Source organism: Phacochoerus africanus, chromosome 4 (genome assembly GCF_016906955.1).
Source record: "Phacochoerus africanus isolate WHEZ1 chromosome 4, ROS_Pafr_v1, whole genome shotgun sequence".
Lineage (NCBI taxonomy): Eukaryota > Metazoa > Chordata > Mammalia > Artiodactyla > Suidae > Phacochoerus > Phacochoerus africanus.
In genome coordinates, this window is record NC_062547.1 from 5,150,209 (window position 1) to 5,175,367 (window position 25,159).

General features: G+C 56.9%; 2 protein-coding genes across 3 annotated transcripts in view; both read right to left on the reverse strand.

Annotated features, from left to right (window-relative positions):
* The window catches only part of LOC125124095 (uncharacterized), a 28,170-nt gene extending 14,780 nt beyond the window's left edge, over nt 1-13,390 (reverse strand). Inside the window, exons 1-3 of the mRNA XM_047774264.1 lie at nt 13,335-13,390; nt 12,431-13,031; nt 10,135-10,210 (exon numbers count right to left, since the gene is read on the reverse strand). Of these exons, the coding sequence (XP_047630220.1) occupies nt 10,135-10,210; nt 12,431-13,031; nt 13,335-13,390 (733 nt within the window). The remainder of the gene's footprint in view (nt 1-10,134; nt 10,211-12,430; nt 13,032-13,334) is intronic.
* A 3,284-nt stretch (nt 13,391-16,674) lies between these two features.
* On the reverse strand, nt 16,675-25,130 carry SSH3 (slingshot protein phosphatase 3). 2 transcript variants are annotated; one of them, XM_047775136.1, is made up of 14 exons: nt 23,993-25,130; nt 23,457-23,494; nt 22,674-22,905; nt 21,545-21,663; nt 21,395-21,466; nt 20,973-21,038; nt 20,701-20,889; nt 20,532-20,625; nt 20,210-20,338; nt 20,087-20,133; nt 19,314-19,460; nt 19,015-19,215; nt 18,645-18,918; nt 16,675-17,631 (listed from the first exon to the last, which is right to left on the reverse strand). In XM_047775136.1, exons 1-14 carry the CDS (start codon nt 24,056-24,058, stop codon nt 17,323-17,325), a joined length of 1,983 nt encoding a protein of 660 aa, XP_047631092.1. In that variant the 5' UTR covers nt 24,059-25,130; the 3' UTR covers nt 16,675-17,322. The 2 variants fall into 2 exon arrangements, with proteins under 2 accessions (XP_047631092.1, XP_047631091.1); XM_047775135.1 differs by having other exon boundaries at nt 23,457-23,497.
* Nucleotides 25,131-25,159: the final 29 nt, after the last annotated feature.

Consider the following 25,159-nt stretch of genomic DNA (forward strand, 5'->3'; position numbering starts at 1 on the left):
TTTCGGAAGGATGGGCAGCAACCATCAAATACGACTCAGGTTTTGAGCTTGGATGAATGAGGGGATGGTGGTGACGTGAGCAGAAAAAATGGCAACTAGGAGGGGAAGACAGGCTCGATTTCCTGCATGTTCAGTTTGAAACGATGACAATAACAGGACCTCCAGTGGAAACAGCTAGCAGGTTACGGAAGCCTAGAGCAAGGGCAGAGGAGAGGGTGGACTCCAGGGGACAGAGGGGAGTCACCTGCCTGGAAGTGACACCCGTACGAGCTTGGATGAGTTCTCTGAGAAAGGAGAGCCAGGGAGAGGAGGGCAAAGGCAGGACCAAAGAGGGAGCCTGGAAAACTCTCTCTAGGGAAGGTGGGAGACCAGCCAAGAAGAGGGGGAGTGGCAGAGTGGCAGGAGAGTCGCCAGAGAGTGCTGCCCGGGGGGTTCCCGAGAGCTTCTCGAGTGGCAGTGGCCGGGGGAATGTGCCGAGATGTCGAGGAAGGCCTCTCAAGGTGGAAGCGGGAGGGTACGGGGTGGCGCACCCTGACTCGTTCCCCACATTTCCTGCTTCCCTCTGTCCTTGGGTAGTTCTCCCTGGCACCCCCAGCTGCCACAGTGACCACCATGCCACACCCATCAGTGAGGGGCACGCGGACTCATTCTCTGTTAACCCAGGCGTGGCCATCATTATCCACCCTCAGACTCCGACTAACTCGCTAGTAGTGTGAGGGCTTGAGGAGTGAATTCAGCAAGAAATTCAAGCAAACAGGGAAAGCAAGACGTTTCTGAATTAATCTAGAAGTAGATGGGGAGTTTCCTGGTGGCCTAGCGGGTAAGGATCCGGCACTGTCACTGCAGGGTGAGGGCTCCATCTCCGGCCTGGGAATTTCCGCACATCAAGGATGTGGCCAAAAAAAAAGTAAACGGAACGCACAGGGGGGCCAGTTTGAAGCACATCTGGGTTAACACCGCCTCTAGCACCCAACACGACTACTAGTTTTCTCTGCAGGTAAGTCTCCAGTTCATCCACCTGCGTCCTAAACTGGAAAAGAGCAGCTTCGTGCGAGTCAGGCCGAAGCAAATCAGAAGCCCTAGTCCCTAAGTTTCAGGAGCTTTCTGTCGCGGGAGAGGGCGAGGACGCCAAACGCAGCCACAGGACGGGTGTGACTTCATTCCCTGAGAACTCAGGCTTCCTGAAAATGGCCCTTCAGCTCAGCATTTGAGGAGGAGGAGGGGAGGAGTTCCCATGTCACAACGGAAACAAATCCGACTAGGAACCATGAGGTTGCGGGTTTGATCTCTGGCCTCGCTCCGCGGGTTAAGGATCCGTTGTTGCTGTGAACTGTGGTGTCGCAGATGTGGCTCAGATCCTGCGTGGCGTGGCTGTGGTGGAGGCCAGCAGCTGTAGCTCTGACTGGACCCCAGCCTGGGAATCTCCATATTCTGCGAATGCAGCCCTAAAAAGCAAAACAAACAAACAAACAACTTCACTCACACCTACTGTTTGATCTGTTGGTCCTGCCCAACCTGAGAATCACGTATGTACCAGCTGTGAAGGCCAGTGAAACCTGGACCCCATCTAAGTCACTTCTGGGGGTTGTGTGGCCTTGATGGAGGGGCCAGCTTTTCCTGGCGCCATCTCATCAAAGCCGTCAGATTCAGAAGCAGGATCCTGTTCAGTGCCTGTTTCGAAGCCTGTGCCCCCGCTGGGCCAGGCTCCTGGGTCTTCCTCTGAGGTCCTTTCATGGGTCAGTGGAGACAGTCGTCGCTTCTCAAGGGTAGAGGAGCCTCCAGCCAGCTTCTCCACGTGCTCTCAAGAGCACGTCTGCCTTGGGTTCTACACCACTCCCCGCCATGCTGGGGGGAAACCGCTGTGGCCAAAAGCCAGGTTATCAAAACTACAAGTGCACATACCCCTTTCAGTCCATATCTACAAATTTATCCTACAGATACTCGCTCTTTTTTTTTCTTTTTGGCCGCTCCCATAGTATATGGAAGTTCCTGGGCTACAGATGGAACCTGTGCCATAGCAGTGACGCAAGCTGCTGCAGTGACAACACCAGATCCTTAACCTGCTGTGCTATAAGAGAACTCCCTTCAGGAGTTCCCATCTGGCTCAGTGGTTAACGAATCCGACTAGGAACCACGAGGTTGCGGGTTCGATCCCTGGCCTTGCTCAGTGGGTGAAGGATCCGGTGTTGCCGTGAGCTGTGGTGTAGGTCACAGACACAGCTCGGATCCCGAGTTGCTGTGGCTCTGGCCGGCAGCTGTAGCTCTGATTCGACCCCCAGCCTGGGAACCTCCATATGCCACGGGTGCAGCCCTAAAAAGAAAAAAAAAACAACAAAGAATTCCACCAAGGTAAAAGGGTTACTGCGTTCGTCAAAGGGTTACTGCATCGTGCACTGCCCGGGCTGTGTGCATGTCTCTGGGCTCGTGGCACTGTACCCTTTACTCTAGTCCCCTGAGACAGAGGGTCTTCTCCCTGGCCTGGCAGTGGGGTCCTGGCAGTGGGAAGGGCCAGGACTCAGCCCCTCTCAAAGGCCCATCTCCTCTGTGACTAGACACTGCCAGGCACCTGGCACCGCCCCACACGGGGACAAGGATCAGTCTGTCACAAGAGTGCAAACATGACGAGTTCAGGATCAGTCCAATCAGTTCCTTCCTTCCTTCATTCAGCGAAGGCAAATGGGGCATCTGCGAGTGCGAGCAGTACGCAGAATATATAGCTTGGGTCCCAACCCTTAAAGCGTTTTCCATCCATCCTTAAATACATGAAAAGAAGCCCAACTTCACTCCAAGTAAGATGGGCAAAAGCTAAAACTTTGGAGGGCATACTCTGTTGACAAGGCTTGGGGGGAACACACAGGGGCACAGGCTGGCGCAGCCTCTATGGAGGGGAACTCGGTGGTACTGAGCCACAACAGGAAATCCCTGTGTAGCTGTTTTTAAAAATGAAGATTTCCATTTGCTCATACGGAGTGATTACCAGGAGAAATTGTTAAATGTGTGGTATACTATCTTTGTGTAAGAAAAGGGGGAATAAGATACATATCTGAAGAAAGAAACATAGGAAGATTAAACTAGGAACAAATAAAATGGTTACTATTGGGCGTAGGTAAGAATGGGGTGGGTGGGAGCTCCCACTGCGGCTCAGTGGTTAATGAACCTGACTCATATCCATGAGAATGTGGATTTGATCCCTGGCCTTGCTCAGTGGGTTAAGGATCCAGCATTGCTGTGGCTGTGGTGTAGGCTGGCGGCTGTAGTTCCAATTTGACTCCTAGCCTGGGAACTTCCATATGCTGAAGGTATGGCCCGAAAAAGAAAAAAAAAAGCCAAGTAAATTTTGCACACAGTTCATGGACTTTCTAAGAACAAAAGAACCACAGAAACAATCTTGACCTTTATTTACTTCATAGGTTTGTTGTTCATAAAGGTATTGGTATACTCGTTCTAAAACTCTTTCGCTGTTTTTAAGAATAGGAAAAAATGAATAAACATTCAGATATTGGGAACCAGAGACTGTGCTCTGAAAAAAGTGAAATAAAGTAAGGGATGGGGAAGGTGAGGAAGAATCCTCAAGGGTTGGATTTGAACGGGAGGTAGCAGTATGTTGATTTTTTTCCCCCTTTTTTTCTGGCCGCACCCCCAGTATATGGAGGTTTCCGGGCCAGGGATCAAATCTGAGCTGCATCTGCAACCTACTTATGCCACAGCTGTGCTGGGTGGGGGATCGAACCAGCAACACCAGTGACAAGCTGGATCATTAACCCACTGCACCACAGTTAGAACTCCAGTACGCTGATTTTTGTTAAAAAGGTAATTTATTTATTTATTTATTTTGTCTTTTTAGGGCTGCACTTGCGGCATATGGAGGTTCCCAGGCTAGGGGTCTAATCGGAGCTCCAGCTGCCGGCCTGCACCAGAGGCCACAGCCACAGCAATGAGGGATCTGAGCCTGGTCTGCGACCTACACCACAGCTCACGGCAACGCCAGGTCCTTAACCCAATGAGCGAGGCCAGGGATCGAACCCACAACCTCATGGTTCCTAGTCGGATTGTTCCCGATGCGCCACGACAGGAACTTCAAAATTAACTTTATTGACGTATAATTTATCTACAACAAAATTACAGATTTTAAACATGTGGTTTTGACAAATGTATACACCAGGGTAACTACCAACCCCGCTGAGGTCTAGAACATTCCCATCAGCCCAGAAGTGTCCCTCACTCTCCTTTGCACCCAATCTCTCCCCACTCTCCCATCCCATCCTAGGCAGTTTGATTTCTATCATCAGAGATTTGTTTCGCCTGTTCTGGAGCTAATATACATGCCCCCCTTCAGCACGTGTGGCTTATCTCACTCAACACAGTGTCTGCACACATGGCATTGTGTGTACTTGTACACACCCGTGTTGTGTACCAGCACGGTGCGCCTCTCCGTTGCTGAGGTGTGTGGCTCCATTGTGTGACTGCACTAACACGTAGCTACCCACTTATCAGGTGAGGAACATCTGGGTTATGTCTAGTTTGGGGCTCTATCAAATCAAGCTGTCATGAATATTTAGGTGCGAGTCTTTGTGCAGGCAAAAAAATTTACCCACTTCACTTGGGTAAATGCAAGGGAGTCAGGTTGCTGGAGGTATAACAGATATACACTTAATTTTATCAGGAGTTCCCGTCGTGGCGCAGTGGTTAACGAATCCGACTAGGAACCATGAGGTTGCGGGTTCGGTCCCTGCCCTTGCTCAGTGGGTGAAGGATCCGGCGTTGCCGTGAGCTGTGGTGTAGGTTGCAGATGCGGCTCGGATCCCGCGTTGCTGTGGCTCTGACGTAGGCTGGTGGCTACAGCTCCGATTGGACCCCTAGCCTGGGAACCTCCATGTGCCTCTGGAGTGGCCCAAAGAAACAGCAAAAAGACAAGAAAGAAAGAAAGAAAGAAAGAAACTGCTCATCTGTTTTACAAAGTGGATCTACCTTTTCACATTCCCACCAGCAATGTGTGAAAGCTTCTGCTGCCCCACATCCTATCAGCACTCGTTACTGTTAGTCTTTTGAATTTTAACCATTCTGATAAGTGGAAGTGGTATGTCATTGTGGTTTTAATTTGCATTTTCCTAATGTGAGCAGCTTTCATGGGTTTGTTTGCCATTTGTATATTTCCTTTGCGGACATGTCTTTTCAAATATTGTGCCCGTCTGAAAATCAGGTTATTTGACTTCTCATTATTGAGTGTAAAAGTTCTTTATTTATTCTGGCTACATGACTTTCGTATCCAGACTTTTGCATATGCATTGTAAAACGTTTTCTCCCGGTCTGTAGCTTGCCTTTCTTTTTTAAAAATTTTTGGCCATGCCCGCAGCATGCAGAAGTTCCTGGGCCAGGGATCAAATCCATGCCACAACTGTAACCAGAGCCACAGCAGTGACAATGCTGGATCCTTAACCCACTGAGCCACAAGAGAACCCTACCGTTCATTTTCTCAATAGTGTCTTTTGAAGAATCAAAGTTTCTAATTTGATTGATCAAAGTAATCTCTCAATTTTTTCTTTTATGATTAGTGCTTTTTATATCCTAAGAAATATTTACCTACCCCAAAGTAATAAATATCTTCTCCTATGTTTTTTCTAGATGTTTTATTGTTTTTGGCTTTTACGTTTAGGTCTTTTTTTTTTGTCTTTTTGCCTTTTTTAGGGCCGCTTCCGTGGCATATGGAGATTCCCAGGTTAGGGGTCTATTGGGAGCTGTAGGCACCAGCCTACGCCAGAGCCACAGCAACACGGGATCGGAGCCGCATCTGTGACTACACCACAGCTCATAGCAACCCCAGATCCTTAATCCACTGAGCGAGGCCAGGGTTCGAACCTGAAACCTCATGGTTCCTTGTCGGATTCGTTGACCACTGCGCCACAACGGGAACTCCCATTTAGATCTATTTTGAATTAGTTTCCCTCTTTTGTTCCTGATAATTAGTAATACCTAGTTTCCTTTTTTTCCCCCTTAATCAATCTTACTAAGAGTTTATCCATTCTGTTAATATTTTGAAAGAACCAACTTTTGGCTTTGCTAACTTTGTTCTTTGTATATTTTCAATGTCATTAATTCCTACTCTTCGATTCTACTTCTAGGTATATATGTAAAAAAACGGAAAGCTAGGACTCAGGCAGATGCTTGTGCATTCATGTTCATGGCAGAATCATGCACAAGAGCCAAAAGATGGGAGCAGCCGGTGGGTCCATCGACAGATGAGTAGCCAACGAAATGTGAACACAGTGGACTATGATTCAACCTTTAAACCTCTGGTAAGAGTACAGCATGGGTGACCCCCGAAGACACTGTACCAAGGGAAATAAGCCAGACATAAAAGGACAAATACTGTACGATTCCACTCAGTGCGCTACCGAGAAGAGGCAAACTCAGAGAGACGGAAAGTAGAATAGAGGCTACGGGCGGGGGCATTTAGTGGGTACAGAGTTTCTCTTCAGGGTGGTGAACAAGTTCTGGGCATGGACAGCGCTGATGGGAGGACAGCACTCTGAATGTACTCAGTGCCCCAAACATGTGCTTTAAATGGTTAAAACGGTTATTTCATGTCATGTACATTTTACCACAATTTTTTAAAAAGGACATTGGGAGTTCCCGTCGTGGCGCAGTGGTTAACGAATCCGACTAGGAACCATGAGGTTGCAGGTTCGGTCCCTGCCCTTGCTCAGTGGGTTAACGATCCGGTGTTGCCGTGAGCTGTGGTGTAGGTCGCAGATGCGTTGCTGTAGCTGTGGCGTAGGCCGGCGGCTACAGCTTCAATTCGACCCCTTAGCCTGGGAACCTCCATATGCCGCAGGAGCGGCCCAAGAAATGGCCAAAAAAAACCCAAAAAGACAAAAAAAAATAAAAAGGATATTGTAGTTATGTGGGATAGTATCCTTATTTTAGGAGTTATGGGCCAAAATATTTAGGGTAAAGTGTCTTAATGCCTGCAGGTTATTTTCAGGGGTTCTAGAAAGAAAAAGAGAAAAACGAGAAAGAGAGGTGGCAAAAGGTTAACAGCCGGCGAATCTAGATATGGGTTCAGTGTCCTAGTCCTTCAACTTTTCTGTAAATCTGAAAATGTTCAAAATAAGAAGGTGCTCATTTTTTTTTTTTTTTTGTCTTTTTAGGGCCCGACCCATGGCATATGGAGGTTCCCAGGCTAGGGGTCCAATCAGAGCTACCAGCTGCCGGCCTACCCCACAGCCATGGCAACGCCAGATCCTTAACCCACTGAGCGAGGCCAGGGATCAAACTGGCATCCTCATAGATACTAGTCGGATTCACTAGGAACACCTCAATAAATTTTTTTTTTTTTGTCTTTTTTGCCATTTCTTGGGCCGCTCCCGCGGCATATGGAGGTTCCCAGGCTAGAGGCCAAATAGGAGCTACAGCCGCCAGCCTACACCACAGCCACAGCAATGCTGGATCCTTAACCCACAGAGCGAGGCCAGGGATGGAACCCGCAACCTCATGGTTCCTAGTCAGCTTCATTCCCGCTGTGCCACAAGTCTGTAGTGCACCGAGCAAGCCATAGGGAGCACACGGAAGGCAATGAACATGGGTGCAGCAGGTTGAGGATCCCATGCTGCCGAAGCTGTGGCTTGGATTCGATCCCCGGCCTGGGAACATCCATACACCTTGGGTGCAGCCAAGAAAAAAAAAAAAACACAAAACGAAGCGTGGGAGTAACATGTGCAGTGACGCCATCCTCCTGAAAGATGACTCCGGTCATGACTCTGGACAGACCAGAGGCCGTCACGGCTGGGAGGCTCTCACAGTGGCCCGGGCGCGGGAACAGGCACATGGGCTGGGCGGAGGAAGGGGAAATAAAAGGCAACTGTCTTGCGAGGGACCTTCAGCATTTGATAACTGATTAGACGTGGAAAGTGAGAGCTATCACCCTGAGGTGGACGCCTGGGCCTAGAAGAGCGGAAATGGGAAAGTCAGCAGGAGAGGCCAGTTTGCAGCTCAAGACTCAGAGAGGAGCTACGAGAAGAAGGAAGAGGTCTAGTTTTACCCCAGGCCTCCGGTCAAAGGGATCCTTCACAGGCCCTCGGGCTGTCAAACAGCGTCCAACTAGAAACAGAATTCTCCCTGGACCAGCCTCGCCTGGCCCCCAACCCAGGCCCTTAGAGCTACCTGGTAGCCCCAGTCCATCCCGGGCAGTGTCCCTTCAGCCTGGTTGAAGGCTCCCTTCCACTCTGCCTCTTACCCTAAGCCCCTCTCTTTTCTGAGTCCTTTTTTCCCTGTAAGGAGAGGAATCAGGCAACTGCCCAGAGCACAGGCCTGCAGCGCAGGCCAAGGAAGGGGCCGCTCAGTGGCTCAGGTGTGCATGTGCCAGGGTGGAGAAAGAGCCGGAAGAGATGAAAAAGCTCGGCGAGGGCGGGGGGCGGTGGGGGTGCTGGAGCAGGAAAGGGCGCAGCGGGACAGGCACATCTGGCTGCGGGCGAGCCTGTAGGCCTTGCTCCAGTCAGCGCAGCCGCCATACAGGACACCCAGCAGTCCCCGGGCGGGGGCCTCTGCTTACCAGCTCAGGCATCCCGCTGACCAACAATAATTGCATCTGCTGCCCTCAGACCACTCGCTCTATCGCCATGGCACTCAGCCTCCCTTCCCCCAGTTTCCCGTTTCTGTGTCGAAAATAAAAGCCTGAGGCTGGGAGAAGGGTGGACATTCTGATGAGGCAGAGTTCAGCCCAGCACAGGAACATCTGGAACACTGAGATAATCAGACTGTGGACGGGGCTGGAGGAAGCATCGAGCTGAGCCACCAGTGAGGACAGAAGCCGCGGAGCAAGTCAGGGACCTTGGTGTCAAGTCCACCAAGCCAGGAGATGAGCCGCACAGCAGCGCGCAGCCTGCGGAGATAGGTGGCTGCCGCCCTGGGCGCAGCTGCCCACTCCACGCCTTCTCGGGCTGTATGAAGATCCAAGAGGAGGGTCCATACAACCAGCTCCTTCTGCCACCCCAGCCCCTAGGAGCAGCCTCCTTCACCCAGCCTGCCGCCGCCACCGCGACCATGTCTGGCTCAACCTAGGCCAGCAGGCAGGGTCTGGCTTTCGGCCTGGGCTTGCTCTGCGTGCCCCTCCCGCCACCCTGACCTCCCCACCCTGACCTCCAAGGCTCACTGAGCGGCCAGCAGGGGGACCAGTGGGGTGGGCTGTGGCATTACACCCAGCCAGAAAATCCCACGGGGCAGATTTGGCCAACTTGCCGCCCGGCCCTCTGGGAAAACAGCTCTCGAACTCTTGGCGCTCAAGCCTGGATAGGGCATCCCCTGCCGTGTCCCAGCTCTCCAGGGCCACTGCCTGGGAACGTGCAAACCTGGCGGGGAAGGGGAGGGGCGCCAGCTCTGGGACAGGCTGCTGCCATGGCAACAAGTCAGTGACTAGCGAGGGCGACCAGCAAGGGCGTGAGAGTGAGCGGCTCTGGCCAAATATGTCCAATGACAGAGAAGCTGAGCTGGAAAACTCAGGAAAATGGGCAGGAAATTCTGGCTGAGATGGGGAGAAGGGGAGCCCTGCTTTAACTGCAGGTTGGCCCAGGACCGTGCTCTTCCTGAGAGGCAGATGGTACCCCTTTAGTGACAGCCGTGACAGAGGAAAGACCTCTGGGCTGGGTGCTGCCATTTGGCCCTTCGACCCAAACCTAAAAACTCAGATCCCTCAGATGGGAAAGGGAAAGTCGCAAAATAAGATGTTCCAGCTGTTGTAAATTGTTTTTCCTTTTTTTGCTTTTTAGGGCCGCACCCACTGCATATGGAGGTTCCCAGGCTAGGGGTTGAATCAGAGCTGCAGCCGCTGGCCTGCACCACAGCCACAGCAATGCAGGATCCGAGCCCAGTCTGCGACCTACACCACAGCTCATGGCAACCCTGGATCGTTAACCCACTGAGCGAGCCAAGGGATTGAACCTGAATCCTCATGGACACTAGCCGGGTTTGTAATTCGCCGAGCCACAACGGGAACTCGGAGCTATTGTAAATTGTAAGGAATTATCATGCCTCTGAAGTAGGCATATGGAGGCCTCCATGGCGGGGGCCAGGTCTGGAGTTTCTAAGGCTTCCCATGGCACTTAGCTACCCAGGAATCCTGACACTCCTTCAGGCACTTACCTGAACCCGGGGAGCAGGAGCAAACAGGAGAAGGCAGCACGGGGAGGAAGAGCCGGGCTCCAGGGTGGACGCGAGGCTGCCGGGAAGATGGTATAAGAAGCTCGCCTTGGGTCACGTCCAGGGAAAGGCGCATCCGTGGCCCCCAGAAGTCCCGCACCATCCCACAGCTAGGGACAAAACAGGCAGTCAGTTGTGCCCACCCCCTCTTTGGTGGCACCCACTTAACCTCTCCCTAGCTGCCCTGTTCCGAGGATGACTGCTCCCTCTGCACGCAACCGAGGATCTCAGGCGACATCTAAACAGGACCAGGAGGCTCTGCCCTGTCCTCCAGCCATTCTCCTCTCAATTTTCTCTGCTCTGCCTTCATCGAATAACCCTCCCATCCCAGGTCCTAAGGCAGTTCTCTACTCCCCAGGTCACTGAACAGCTGCTCTGAGTGGTCTGCTTCAGTGGTGGCTCCTGGCACCAGGCAGGCACAGGGCGGGCCCCGGGCGGGCCCCGGGCCAGGCCTAGAAGTCAGCCTGAAGGTGGCGCCACTGAGCCAGCCTCATCCTTGGCAACAGCTAAGGCCTGGCAATCTGCCTGTGTGGTGGACCTCGTTTCCCACCTGCAGGTGGGTCACAGATGGGAGAGAACTATCTCCAGGGAAGAGAGGGCCATCGAAAAAGAAGAGCCGAGAACAGACACAATCGCCACCAGAGCCAAGGGAGTATCCCTCACTGGTCCTCAAGGCTGCCTCCCGGTCCCGGGCAGCACTGTCTGCCCCTTGCAGTTGTTCGGCTCATTTCCAAGAAAGGATATTCACAAACCCTCCTACCTGTTCCTGAGAACCCTGTTCACTGCTCCCGGTTGGCTGGTCCTGCACTAAGTACACCAACAATAATGGCTCTGGCCTCTTCACTGGCCCCTGGAAGGGCGGCTGCAAGAAGCATGCGAGCGCAATAAAAGGGCCTCGGGCAATACAGAGCCCACACCTCGCTTCCTCTCTGCAAGAAACTCATGGCCCCTGTTCCTAATGTTTACTGTGAGCCACCCGTGGCCAAGCTGGGAATAAACCACTGGCCAGAACCCAGTCCCTGCCTTCTAAGAGGTCAGCGTCTACAGACATTTTTCCCCCATGTCTCAGGGCTGTGGGCAGGGTGCCCAGAATTTCTTCTCCCTACTTCCTGGCACGGCCACATTTTCCACATCCTTCAAGGCCCAGCTCAAAGGCTGTCTGCCCCTTGGTGCTCTCATACAGCCACTTGGCAGCGGCGTCTCCTGCCTGCCAATGTCACAGCACAGCTACCTGTGCCTCTCAGGACCTCGCTTTCTACGTGTGTGTGTCTTGTACGCGTAGCTGATCTTCTCTACTAGAGTCTACATTTCCTTTTTCCTCTGTCTTTTTTTGGCTGCGCCCACCGCACTTAAGAATTCCCGGACCAGCGATCGAATCCGCGCCACAGCAACAGCCCAAGCCGCTGCAGTGACAACCCAGATCCTTAACCCACTGCGCCACAAGAGAACTCCAAGCACTGATGTGTGGCACTGGGAGAGTGCTCATTATGTGCAGGCTCAAAACTTACTCCCCCACCCCCCAAAAATGGCGCAGAGAGTAGGAACCAGGAGGTTGCAGGTTCGATCCCTGGCCTTGCTCAGTGGGTTAAGGATCCGGCGTTGCCATGAGCTGTGGTGTAGGTCGCAGACGCGGCTCAGATCTGGCGTTGCTGTGGCTCTGGCGTAGGCCGGCAGCTCCCATTAGACTCCTAGCCTGGGAACCTCCCTATACCGCAGATGTGGCCCTAAAAAGACAAAAACAAACAAAGAAAAAAAACTTACCCCCATTCAACCTTCAAAAAACCTGAGGCAGTTGTATCACTACCCCCATTTTGCCAAGAAGGACACTGAGGCTCAAGAGAAGTAGTAACTTTGCCCAAAGTCACCTACTCAAGTGTCTCTGACTACAGATCCTGAGCTGAGATTCTTGCTCCAATCATCCAGGTCCCTTTTTTTCTTCTCGCACTTGGTGTGCACTGAGGGCAAGGATACCATATCCGCCAGGAGAGATCTTAGGGATCATTTGTTTCAACCTCCTCACTTTCAAAGAGGGGAACTTGGGCTTGCCCCTTAGGTCACACAGAGCCAGGGGCGGCTCTGCCACGGAAACAAGGTTCCAATCCAAACTCCATTTTACACAAGGGGGAGGGGACGCCCAGAGGGCTGAGCCCCGGGTCTCGGATCCATCAGGGGCAGAAATGGAGCCAACCCCGGGCGCGCTCGTTATGCGGCCCGGCGCTACCTGCAATCATCAACTCACCGGCCTGCGCCCCGGGAGTGCCTGTCGGCGGCGCGCCCGCCCTCGGCCGGGGGTGACAAGCGCTGGCGTGGAACGAGCGGGGCCGCGCAGGCCAGAGCCGGACGTGGCCTCGCCAACCCGGGCCTCCCCGGGCCCCTTCGCCTCCGAACGCCGAGGCCCCAGGAGCGCGCGGACGCCCGGCACCGAGCATTTAGAAGCACTGGTCGCGGGAGGCAGGGCCGCCTGGTCTCCTCTCCCCAGGCTCCCGCTCTGCCCGCTCAGCAGTCGGCTGACCCGGACCTGACGCCAGGGCACCTGAGCGTGAGCAACAGCTTGGCGCTCCACAGGGTCCAACCACCCGTTCGCGGGAGCGGGACGTTCCCCTGGTAACGAAAAAAAAGAGGCTCTTCGCGCCTGCGCGGACGCGCTAGGCAGGCTGGGAGGTGTGGTTTCCGGGCTGTCGCCCGGCGGCAGACGAACAGGCGCGAGATGGCGCCGCAGCGCCGCGGTCCGGGCAGAGGCGCCGGGTTCCCTGGCCCTGCTGGGCCCTTTCCGGGCGCTACCCGCATAGGAGAGGCCGCGGAGGCCCGCCCGAAACGTAGTTTCTTCTGCGGCCCCGGCTCTGAGGCGTCAGGGGGGCGGGGTAAAGAAGGGGGAGGGGAGGTCACGGCCTCTTCGGCTCGTTCACTTTTGCCGTTTGAAAACCTTCTAACGAGGGGACCCCCAGCCCGGGCCGAGCCGGGCCCGACGGAGGGACAGCGATGCGGAGGTGGGAGCTGGCCCGGGAGGGACGGGCTGCCCGAGAGATGCCAGCTCCGGTCGCGCAGGTGTCCCAGCCGGGGCGGGGCGACCACTCCAGCCCCGGAGAGGCTCCTGTATCCCGTGGGAGTTGAATCGGCACCCCGTGAGCAGGGGTCGTCCTGACCCTCCCTCCGGCTTCCGCACCCAGAGGGTTGATTGCCCTGGAACCACCTTCTCCATTCCCGAGTTGGGGCTCGGGACTGAGATCTAGAAACCTAGCATCATTCCGGTTCTATCGGAAATCCAGTTCTCTGGGCTTCGGCCTCCTAATTTCCCAAACAGTGGTAGTTGTAATGGCTCCCCTTTCTCCCCTGAGAGTGTTGTAATGTTCCTATGAGATGATGGGCAGACTGGACAGTCCTTTTTTTTCTTCTTTTCTTTTCTTTTTTTTCCTTTTTTGGCTGCCCCGCAGCGTATGGAGTTCCTAGGCCATGGATCAGATCTGGAGCCACAGTTGTGATCTAAGCCACAGTTATGGCAAATGGGCTCCTTTTTTTTTTTTTTTTTCCCTGCTTTTTAGGGTGGCACCTGTGGCACATGGAGGTACCCAGGCCTGGGGGTGAATGGGAGCTGCGGCTGCTGACCTACACCACAGCCACAGCAACTGGGGATCTGAGAGGCCTCTGTGAGCTATGCCACAGCTCACTGGCAACGCCAGATCCTTTAACCCACTGAAGGAGGCCAGGGATTGAACCTGAATCCCCACGGGTACTAGTTGGGTTCATTACCGCTGAGCCACGACGAGGGAACTTTGCAACATGGGATCCTTAACGCATTGTGCCAAGCCAGGGATCGAACCTGCATCCCAGCGTTCCCAAGACACCACTGATCCTGTTGCACCACAGCAGGAACTCCTGGGCAGTCCTTTAAGAACATAAAGAAGCATTCCCATTCGCTGTAAATTAGTGCAACTTCTTGGAAGGAAATTGGGCAGTGACTTTCTGAATTAAAAATGTACCATAGCCTTGGAGTTCCCTCATGGCTCAGCAGGTTAAGGATCCAGCATTGTCTCTGCTGTGGGTCTGGTTATGGTTGTGGCCTGGGAACTTCTGCATGCCCAGGCACAGCCGGGGGGGAAAAAAAAAAAAAAAAGCATGTAGCCTTTGCTACATTTGTAGCCCATATTTCTAGCATTAGTGGCCTGTGTGCACAGGAAAATACATACAAGGGTATGTGAGCATTACTTGAAATGTTAAAACGGGAAAAAAAAACAACCGTAAACAGCATAAATGTTCATCCACTCTTATTTAAGATGACCTCTTAAATACTAATTCCATAAAAGAAAATGTGTGTGGTGATTTGAAAAATTAGGCAGAGCTTTCTGTACTGATGTGCACCTCCAAGTGATATGGAAAATGTTTTCTAGGTGCTGAATGGTATGTTACTATGCTTTTGTTTATATTTTTAAAAGAATACACAGATATAATTGATGACATAAGCATAGAATGGCTTAGGAGAGACTCTGGGAACAGTGGTGGCCTGTGAAGGACTGGAGGGGGACACTCTTCATTTTATATCTTTTTTTTAAACTAGTGTACTTTTTTTTTTTTTTGCTCCTTTAGAAATTTGTGTGCGTTTTGTCTGTACATATAGTTCTTAGTCATTTGTCTGCATTTTTTTCTTTTTTTTTTTTAGGGCCACACCTGCAGCATATGGAGAGTCCCAGGCTAGGGGTTGATTTGGAGCTGCAGCTGCTGGCCTGCACCACAGCCATGGTGGCAATGCCAGCCAGATCCGAGCTGTATCTGCGACCTACGCCACAGCTTCCGGCAATGCTGGATCCTTAACCCACTGAGCAAGACCAGGAGTTGAACTCACACCCTCATGGTTACTGTGCCAGGTTTTTAACCCACTGAGCTGCAGCAGGAGATCCTGCTGCATTTTTTCGTTTGTTTGTTTTTAGGGCCGCATCCTCAACATATGGAGGTTCCCAGGCTAGGGGTCAAATTGGAGCTAAAGCCGCCGGCCTCCACCACAGCCACAGCAACACAGGATCCTTAACCCACTGAGTGAGGCCAGGGATTGAACCCACAACCTCATGGTTACTAGCTGGATTTGTTTCCGCTGCGCCACAACAAGAACTCCTCCTGTCTGCATTTTTGAAGCAAATAATTTTTCCTCCAGCTTTTGTTCCACCGTGCGCTGAATTCTTAGGTCTCAGAGTCCTCCATAGATTCTAGTGGGCCCCACAGCTCTGAGGTCACGATTCCTGCCTTCCCATCGGCGCAGACTGCAAGAGGGGGAGCCCCGGCCTTGGCTTCCCTCCTGCCATTGTCCCTCCCACCTTCCCCCAGCCCTGGCCTCGGACTGCTGAGAGGACAGTCTGGGTGGGACTCGGCTGGCTGCAGCATGGACCAGCTAAGTGGATCAAAAGTCAGATCTAGCTTCTCCGTATCCCCCCTGGTGACCCAGGGCCCGCTACCCCTGACAGGTACAAAGGATTCCTCTTCCAGAGCGTGTTGAGGCTGAATTCTGTCAACGTGTAGATGACCTGTGTTGTTAAAATACCAAAGTGGGAGGGGGGCGCCTACAGATCTCCTGGTCTAACCCTTCTGATTTACAGAGACTGAGATTTAAGGTGAAGTAACTTGTGATAAAGCTGGGGCTAGAACCCAAGTCTCCTGCTCCTCCATCCACTAGGGTCAGACCAGTGCTGGGGCCCCACCAGGCTCTGGGTGAGAGATTCATTCCAGAACTGGGCACGCGGTTGCAATCAACAAGAACATTTGGTGCCTGCCCCCGCTCTGAGGCCTGCTTTGAGGGAAGGCGTTGCTCCCTCCCCTCAACCAAACTAGAGTGTTACAGGGCCGAGAACATGATCTTGGGAAGAGGGAGGGGGGGACAAAGACGGGCCCTCTTACACTTCTTGACCACTGTAACTGAGCAGAAGGGGTGTGGATACGCGGACAGGATCGAGCAGTACCCATCCCTAGGCAGAGAGGAGGGCCCGCCCAGGGTCCGTCTTCCCTGGCAGTGATGGGCTGGCTTGGAAAATCAGGCTCTCTCACATTGTCACTGTAGCAGGAAGAAGATTTCTGGGAGCCAAAGTGTGTTCAAGAACTAGCCTCAGTGGTTCAAAGGAGCTTTGGCTTCTGGGACAGGCTTGGTCCTGTGTAGAGAGGCACGGACAGCTTCCACTGCCTCATGGGTAACTCCCTTCCGCTGCCCCAACAGAGCCAAGCACCTGCTGCCCAGTATAGACTTGTTCCCCTGCCGACCTGCCCTGGGGGGGTGGGGGTGGGGGACTAGCATTTACCCAGGCCCTGCCCTGGGAGTCACACGAGATGGCCCTGGCTCCCCGCTTCTCTTCCCCATTCTTCCTCCCACCCCACCCCCGACACACCGCTCCCCGCGCGGGCCTGTCACGAGCTACCTGGGAGCTAGGAGGAGACTGGCAGGGGTAAGGAGAGGCCAGCCTCCTTGTGTCACAGAGAAAGGCCAGACTGACAGGCTTTATCATAAAATTGACAATAAGATGAACATGTTTTTTATTTCTAAGTACAAAGCCAGATACTATTAAGACTGAAAAACTGGCCAGAGGCCATGAAGCACAAAAAGAAGACTCTCTTTGGCGTAGTGCCCTGTGGCCCAGTGCAGTGCCGGCGGGGGTGCTGGGGGCAGCAGTCGAAGACTCAGGCTGCTTAGAGGGCGCGTGGGGGGGCCGACCTGCCAGCCCCATCAGAGGGGCCTGGGGACTGAGGACTGAGGTTACTCTTGGCCTTTGGGGGCCTCTGGTTCTCTGGCCTTCGAGGCCCCAGGAATGAAATGGGGGGATGAGGCAGAGGACTGGGGGAGGGAGGGAGCCCGAGCCTGTCCACACTAGGGAATCCTGTGCTGTGTTCCGTGGCTGCGAGGAAGTGCTTCAGGCCGCAGTGGGCAGGAAGCTGGTCGTTGCCCCCAAAGGCACCTTCAGTCTCTGCCACATCCCCAAAAGTAGAGAAACCGTGAGCCCTTGGACAGGGGACGTGAGTCTGAGACTTAAGGCTGTAGGTGCCGATGCTGCAGAGATGGGAGCGTGGGGCGTCCTGGGAGGAGCTAAGAGGAGTGTGGACAGGCTGACGGGGTGAGGGGTGCCCGTCCCAGGAGCTGTGTTTGGGCACCTCTGTCTGTGTCTAGGGGGCGTGTGCGAGGGCCTCGCCCTCCTCCTCCTCCTCCTCCTCCTCCTCCTCGCTGCCGTCCACACTCGCCTGCCTCACCACCTTCTGGTGCCTGCGCACCGAGGCACAGCCAGCCTCGCCCTGCTCCTGGAAGGCCTGGGTCCGGCTGGCCACGAGGGCAGCGCTGTTGAGGGCGACCACGGACTGGCGGGACTGCAGGGCCGGCCAGGACCCCTTGCGGACCCGTCTGCTTCCGGGGGCCCCTGAGAGCTGAGAGAAGGGCTGTGGAGAGTCTTCATCCGAAGACTCTTTTGAAGAGAAAACCTGGAAGGGTGAGAGTGTAAAGAAGAGTCAGGGGGAAGCCTTTCCAGGGCAGGGCATGGAGCACAGCCTAGAAGAGCACAGGTGCAGAACGTTTGTTGAGTGACTACTGAAAAACTGAGCGACTCACAGGGCAGATTTCCCCAGGAGGGCAGACAGCACTCCAGCCCCACAGCCCCTGCTCCCCAGCCCTCGGCTGTCTGGCCCCTAGAGGCCCTCCCTAGCTCCCCTGCACCTGCCGAGGCCTCAAGGCCCTCTCCTCTGCCTCCTGCCCCCACTGCCTTGTGCGGTCAGGCCTGTGAGCCACAGGTGAAACAGCTTCCAGGGGCAGGGCCCTGAGCTGGGTGCCCAGTGGGGACACCCTGCTTTTAGGAACACCTACACCCCATCAACCATCTATCCAACCCATTCTTCCGCACCCCGTGCCACCTCCTCCAGGAAGCCTCTCCCAAATGTTCCCACCCACTGAGAGATGAGCTCTCCTGCCTCCGGGTCAGTCGTCTTGGTCACACGGGAGCCTGGCTTGCCAAGGCTGAGGCCAGCTTCTGGTCTTAGACTTGTGCCCTGCAGCACTTAGCCCAGAAACAGTGCCTAGCTCCCCTGCCGGAACTTGGGCTGTGTGAGCGCTCTGACCCCTCTGCACCCAGCCTTGGATGGGCAGCCCCTCGGATTTGGGAGGGGGCAGAGAGCACCTTATCCGCATCCATCTAGGGTGACCAGTTGGTTGTGCAGCTCCCGGCCTGGAGAGGATGCTCGGTCCAAGCTGGGCAGCTCTGCCCCTCAGGAAGCAAGTCCTTGCATGAGGCCGAGAGCTGCCTGCAGCCACCAGCTGCCACGAAGCCCACCAGGTGGCCCTGGCCCAGGACTGCTCACTGGGTCTCCTCGGCTACTCTGAGGGGACGAAGCTGCCCAGGGAGGAGTCCCCCTGCTCAGGCCCAAGTGGAGCCCCAGGCCTGCGCTGCCTCCATCCGCCCCCATAGCCCCCACCCTGGGCTCCTTCCTTACCCCAGCCTCACCTCTGGGAGGTCGCCGGCCCCTGAGGTGCCTTCCAGCTCCGAGGGGGGCTCCAGGAGGCTGATGGACCTCATGACCCCACGGAGGTTGATTCGGGGCCGCGGCCCCGGCTCTTCCTTTGGGGCTGCCTGGCTCTCTTCCGGCCCCGCAACCTTCACCTCCCCACTGCCCTCTGGTTCTGGCAGAAGAGGCGGGAGGGGTGTCGAGACCTCGGGGGCCAGCGGCTCCTCCGGAGAGGCCCCGCCCGCTTTCTGCTCCCAGACATGGCTCTGCCGGCTGTGAGGAGGTGACCCTGAGTCAGCTTCGAGGGACCCCCGGCCGCCACCCCCAGCCCCCACCCCCACCGCCCTTCCCCTGGTTCCCGCGCCCTGCCTGGCGGTCAGGATGCCCTGGTAGGTCTGCAGCTGGCGCAGGAAGCCGGGGTTGGGGCGGGCGATGGGCCGGAGCTCCTGCACGTGGCGCAGAGCCTGCTCCAGGCTCCAGCCGTACTGCTTCATGGCATAAGCCACCACCGTGGCGGCCGAGCGGCTGACGCCCATCTTGCAGTGCACCAGCACCCGGGTGCCCTGCGCCCTGTGGAGGCAGCGGGACAGGGTCAGCGTACCCTCCTCGGCCCCCTGCTGTGCAGGGGGCGGGAGGGGGCCGTGGGGGGAGGGCAGGCAGCGGCCGACCTCGCGGCCTCCACGAAGCGGTGTGTCTCCTTCCAGTGGGGCAGCAGCTGGGCCGACTCCTCATCCCAGAGGCGCACGTTGTGGTAGGTGAAGCGCTCGGGGTAGAAGTTGTCGATCTCCCGGGCCATGTTCAGGATGTGGCTCACCCTGCAGCATGGGGTACGAGGCCGGGCTGACGGGGCCCGCGGGGCCGGCACCCCCTTGGGGTGGCTGCTTAGTTCTCTTGGTTCTGAGGGTCGGGTGGGAGCGGCGCAGTTACAGCGGGAGGAGGAGACGACAGGGACCCTTGGGCAGATTGGTTCGCCCCGCTGGCCCGGTCCCCCACCCGCTTCCAGGGAGCCGCCGGCCGCCCCCAACAGGAGCCCTTCCATCACTCTCAGGCGTCCCAGAGAAGGGCTTCTGAGCTCAGCTGAATGGGGTGGATCTGCGTGCGGCAAAGAGGCCCACGGCGGACAAATGACAGGAACTGCGGCGAGCAGGCAGCCAGGGGCCCCCTGGGAGAGGGGCCCTTCCTTCTCCCTGAGACCTGGTCTGGCAGGGGGGCTTTTCTGCTTTACAACCCGGCGGGGGCCGCAGGGGGGAGGGAAAGGGGATCTAGGGAGCCGCCAGCCAACCAGCAAGGCAGCTGCTCTTCCTGAACCTGCCGGAGCCGGACGCAGAGCTGGCTGCTGCTGAGGAGGGTCTGAGAGCTTCTGGCCAGGCTTCCCGTTGGGGGAGGCCAAGCAAAGAGGGCAGACAGAGAGTGGCCGGTCCTGGGAGGGCTCGGAACCCACCTGTTTCTCTGCAGCTCCTCCAGGTTCGCCGCGTTCCACTCGGAGCCCTTGAACAGAGAGATGGCATCACTGGCCTCCCGCTGCAGCAGCCCGCCTCTCCCACCCCTCGGCCCCGCAGCTCACCAGGTAGAGGTGGGGGAAGATGCGGGTGGCCCGGTCTTGCTGGGCCATGAGCAGCAGCATCTGGTTGTCGATGAAGTCGCGGTACTGCTGGAGAGGGCGTCCCAGGCGCAGCTCCAGGGCCTGGCGGATCTGCGGACGGCAGGTGGGGCGAGGCTGGGCTGCCCTGCGAGGTGCCCGGTGCCCACCCTGCCCTGTGGGGCCTGGGGACAACGGTCTGTCGCCTCCAGGCAGAGGAGCTGAGGCCAGGAAGGAAGCTAAAGCTGGAAGGCCCCTAGGAGGGGAAGGGCCCAGCTCCCTCCCGCGTCCCCGGCGCCCTGCCCACCTCTTTGGAAGTGATGCTCTCTAGGTCACTGGACTCCAGCACCTCCCACAGCTCGGCCCGGATCGCCTGCTCCATCTGCTCCTGTTCTGAGGGCCTGGGAACGGAGCCCATCAGTCAGGGTGGCTTCCCCACTCCATGCACCCCCCTCTCCTCCCCTCCTTGTACTGACCGGCCGGGCTCCAGGCTTGGAGGCCGCAGAGACTCCAGGTCGGCCATGGCCATCCACTCGTTGAGGCAGCCCTGGTCAGAGCTCAGTCTGTCCTGGTAGTGGCTGGCCCAGGTGAGGGCACTGCCCCCTGGCACAAGACCACTACCTAGAGCCGCCTCACATGCCTGGTGCAACACCTGGAGCGTGGCCCTGGGACAGAGGAGAGGCTGTGACTCTGTCCTCCCTGCCACCCCTACCCAGAGCCTGCGGCCATGCTGAGCCCCAGCCCTTACCACATGGTCTGGATGGAGATCGGCTTGAAGATTCGACTCTGCCCACCAGATGTCACGCTGAAGCCCCTGCGCGAGACCAGGTGGGGGTGGAGCCCAGCTCCCGGCTCTGGGACAGGGTCCCTGGGAGGCCTACTCACTAGGCGCCTCCTAAGTGTGGGCCTCAGAACATGTGCACATCATTTGAGCTTCAAAATAAGCCCCTTTTGCCAGACATGGGGCAACTGAGGCCCAGAGAACTTAGGTGACTTGCCCAGGATCACACAGTGACTCTCGGGTAGCGCCGCTGGCAGGCCCAGCCCGGAGTTCTGCAGTGGGTCCCCTGCCCCCGCCCACCCCGACATGCACAGCACTTGGTTACTGCCCCCTCGCCCCCCCCCCCGCCCGCCGTCTCCTTTCCAGTCCCTCCAGCTGCCACCTCTTACCCATCTCCATCCAGGTACACCTGGGTGTCACTCCAGAGCGGCAGGACCAGGCCTAGGGTGCAGCTGGGGGAGCTGGCAGGGGCAGAGGAAAGCTGTTGTCCTCCAGCCCCGCGCCCCCTTGCCCGCCTCCCTTCCTCTCCCTGCTCCCACCTGCTATCAGGAAAGTCCACCCCCAGAAGGATGGTCTCATCCTGGCTCAGACGTTCTCTTGTGGAAACTACCAGGAGGTAGCGGAGCCGGGGAGGCCGGGCGGCCTCCAGCTGGGCTGCCTGGAGAAGACGGGAAGGGACAGGCCCCGGGGGTCACAGTGGCCCAGCGGACGCTGCTCCCCCTCCCGCCACTTGACACCCATCCAGGCCTGGAACAGACCTGCCACCTGCTCCCTCTATACCCATCCCTCTCTTCCCAGATGCCAGATCAGTGTCACCATCTAGTGGTTCCTAACTTCAGGATTTCATGGTCCAATAAAAGGTTTAAAAAGATTTTTCTCAAAGAGGACGTGTGCGGAAAAAAACAGAACGGGCATGACAGCGTGTCCATTTTTTTGCTTCTGGCTGGGAAGGAGGTTTAAAACACACCTTTCCACTTGCCATTATGATTCCAAAAAAGTTTCTCACCAAAGAAAATATTTGGGACACAATCTCACAGCAGAGGATGGTGTTTCTGCAGAATAAATTCTGCTCTACGAAAGATGAGCATCGGTTTTTCCCATTTTGCTGCCGACAGCGAGATGTTCCACAGGCAGCTGGGAACTGGTCCTCACTGCCCGCCTGTGTCCCAGCCGCCCCCCGGGCCCCTCCAGCACCAGCCCCGTCACACAGTCAAGAAGGTCCTGTGCTGGTTGTTCAGAAACCACCTCTGGGCCACTCCCAGCTCTTGGACCTAATCTGGCCTCTACAGGCTCACACGGGACAAACCTCCCCATCCTTTCCCAGCCCGCCAGAGACACAATCTTGCCCTGTTAAAACACCTTGAGGGAGTTCCCGCTGTGGCACAGCAGGCTAAAGATCTGGCATTGTCTCTGTGGCCATGCAGGTTCCATCCCTGGCTCAGAAACTTCCATATGCTGTGGGCGTGGCCATTGAAAAAAACCAAAAAAACCTCAACTCTAGTTGAAACTGCAGAGTCACTGGGGTTTGGGCGCCCCCTGCCCTCACACCACTGCTCCCCAAATAGGCACACACACTGGCTCCATTCCACCCTCTCCTCCAGCTCCCTCCCCTTTCAGAGGGAGCTCCCTCCCATTTCAGAGGCCAGGGGCTCCCGGCGGGCCCCTCACCAGGCGGATGTCGTCCTGCGGCCTCAGCAGCTCCACCATGAGATGCAGGTGCTGACTCTGCTCCTGCTTCCCGGGACTCGGGGGCCCACGGCCGTCATCTGTCTGGTCCCCGCGGGGCTGCTCGTCACTCGGGGGTTCCTCCACTGGCTCAGGGCTGGCCTGGGCTGCGTCCTCACCATCTCCTCCGTCCTGTAGTCCCAGGACAGCCCCACGGAGTACTGCAAAGCTCTGCCTGGCGGGGGGACGGGGAAACCATCAGAGCCCGTCAGGGCTGCCGGGAGGGCTCATTCGAACAGGTGTTGGACTCCACCCCCAGAGAGTCAGGGGCTCGCAAGTGGAGGCCCGAGAATGTGCATTTCTAGCCGGTTCCTAGGAATGCTGCCACAGCACTTCAGGAACCACCGCCTCAGAGGCTCTTAAGCCTCCAGCCCATTTCCTCTTGGCTAAGGAGGGACAGCGGTTGCTCCCTTTGCCTTCCCACCTGCCTAACTCAGGAGATAGTGTGAACTTGGCGGGGACCCGGAGGGCCTCAGGCCCTGCTCTCCCATCCCGTTCTGGCTCGTGACCACCAGCCAGAGCCAGGTCCAGGACAGTGGGTGAAGGAGCCGGAACTGACCACGGGGAAGAGGAAAGGAAAGGCAGCCAGCCGTACCCACCAGCCGTGCCCGCTGGCCTTACTGCCCCACATACTAAGTGGCTGGCTTTGGCTGCAAATCCCCCAGGATGGCAGTGGCCAAAAGTGGCCACTGGATGGAGGCGCCTGTCTTGGGGGCAGCTGCTCACCTTCGTTGGAGCCGGCTCCTGCGCTGGGAGGCCTGGTCCTGCTGAGAAAGCAGCCCCCAGGGCCAGTCAAATGCGGGGACGAAGGAAGGACTCTCCCCCGCCCCTCCTCCCCCCACTCAAGAATTGCTAGGCTGGGGGTATAAGAATCACCAGCCCCCAGTCCCAGAAAAGGTGTCAGATCCCTTTCCCACGCCAGTCCACTCTCCACATGGAGGCACTGGGGGAGCCCGGGCCCTGATCCAGGTTGGCAGCCAGAGTTAAGATGGGGGGGTGGCTGCTGGAGGTTTGGCCCAGATCTGGGCCTGGGAAGGGGGTAGGGCCTCCGCAGCCTGGGCTGGCGCTCAGGGCTCTGAACCCTGCCGTGGTCTGAGATCCTGGGAGCCTCAAGATCCCCCCAAACCCGTCCAGCCTGAGACTTGAAGGCCCCCTCCACCCACCCCCAAGCTTGAGGAGGGACTGCCCATGGGCAGCACGCACTCCCCCAGGCCCACTGGCAGCCGACTGCGTGGGCAGCACCACAGCAGAGTCAGACTCACCGTGGGCCCCACAGGCGTGGAGTGGCCGCTGGCCGGGGGGGAGCGGCTTACTGTGACCAGGGCCATGAGGCCAGGCCGGGGACACCTGGGCGGGCACCGGGCGCCGCGCCCTCCCTCAGCCCCACGGGCAGTCCCTGCCCCACAGGACCAGGAAGGAAAGTCCGGAGCCACCAGGGCCTGGCACCTCCTCGGGGGCGGCCCTTAAAGGGCCAGACACCCGCCGAGGCCTGCCAGCGGAGCCCGCCCCGAGTGGCCGCCGCCCCTCCTTTCGCAGCTCGACCGGTTCGGCCCGCCTCGCCCCGCCCCCAAAACACGTCGAGGGCGGGGCGCAGGTGCGGAGCCGGCTAGCGAAGGGGCCGCTCACGCTGCCCTGGTCCCTCGGGTCGGTCCCTCCTCCCAGGAGGCACCCCTGCCCCGGTCCTCCGTGCTCCGCCCACTTGGGTCACTTGAGCTCTGCTCTGGGCCAAGAGGCGCCCCTGTCCCTGTCCTCCCTGCTCCGGCAGGTTAGGTCGCCGGAGCTGGGCCCGGTTCTCTTGCCCAACAGACACGGGACCTAGCGAGGCAGGCCTGGGGACCCGGGTCTTGGAGGGGACCAGACACAGTGGTTTCGAGGGAGGGGCACCCCACAGTTGTTTCTCCTTGTTAGCTGGCCCTGGCGCTTCCACTCTGGGGAATCGCTAAGGGACACACGAAGCTCCAGGGGATATCAGGCTTAGAACTACGCCAGGAGGCCCACAGCAGGTCCTCAGGGTGGAGGTGAGCAGGGCCCGGATGAGCAGGTTCACAGCTGCGACAGAGGGAAGTGACTTAACTGCAAGTCATTGCAACAGAACCTGCCGGAGTTAGGGCAGGAACCCAGGCTGACGTGCCCCTCCGTGCTGGTTCGGGCTGGTGAAGCTGCCCCCGACCCGCGCATGGGTGGGTTCCGGGAAGGCCAGACTGTGTGGCTGGGCGGGGAACCTGGGTCTCCAATAGATGCGACAGAGCTCAGGGGACTTGGTCTTGGAGCTCCTACTCCGTAAGGGCACTTGACACCTGTTGGCTCAATTTCAATGCACCCTCTCTGCAGCCCTGGAGGTGGTCGGTGGTCTCGGTTATAGCTGAGGAAACTGAAGCTCAGAGACGCTAAGGGGGTCTCGGCCAGGATTCAAACCCAGGTCTAAGGCC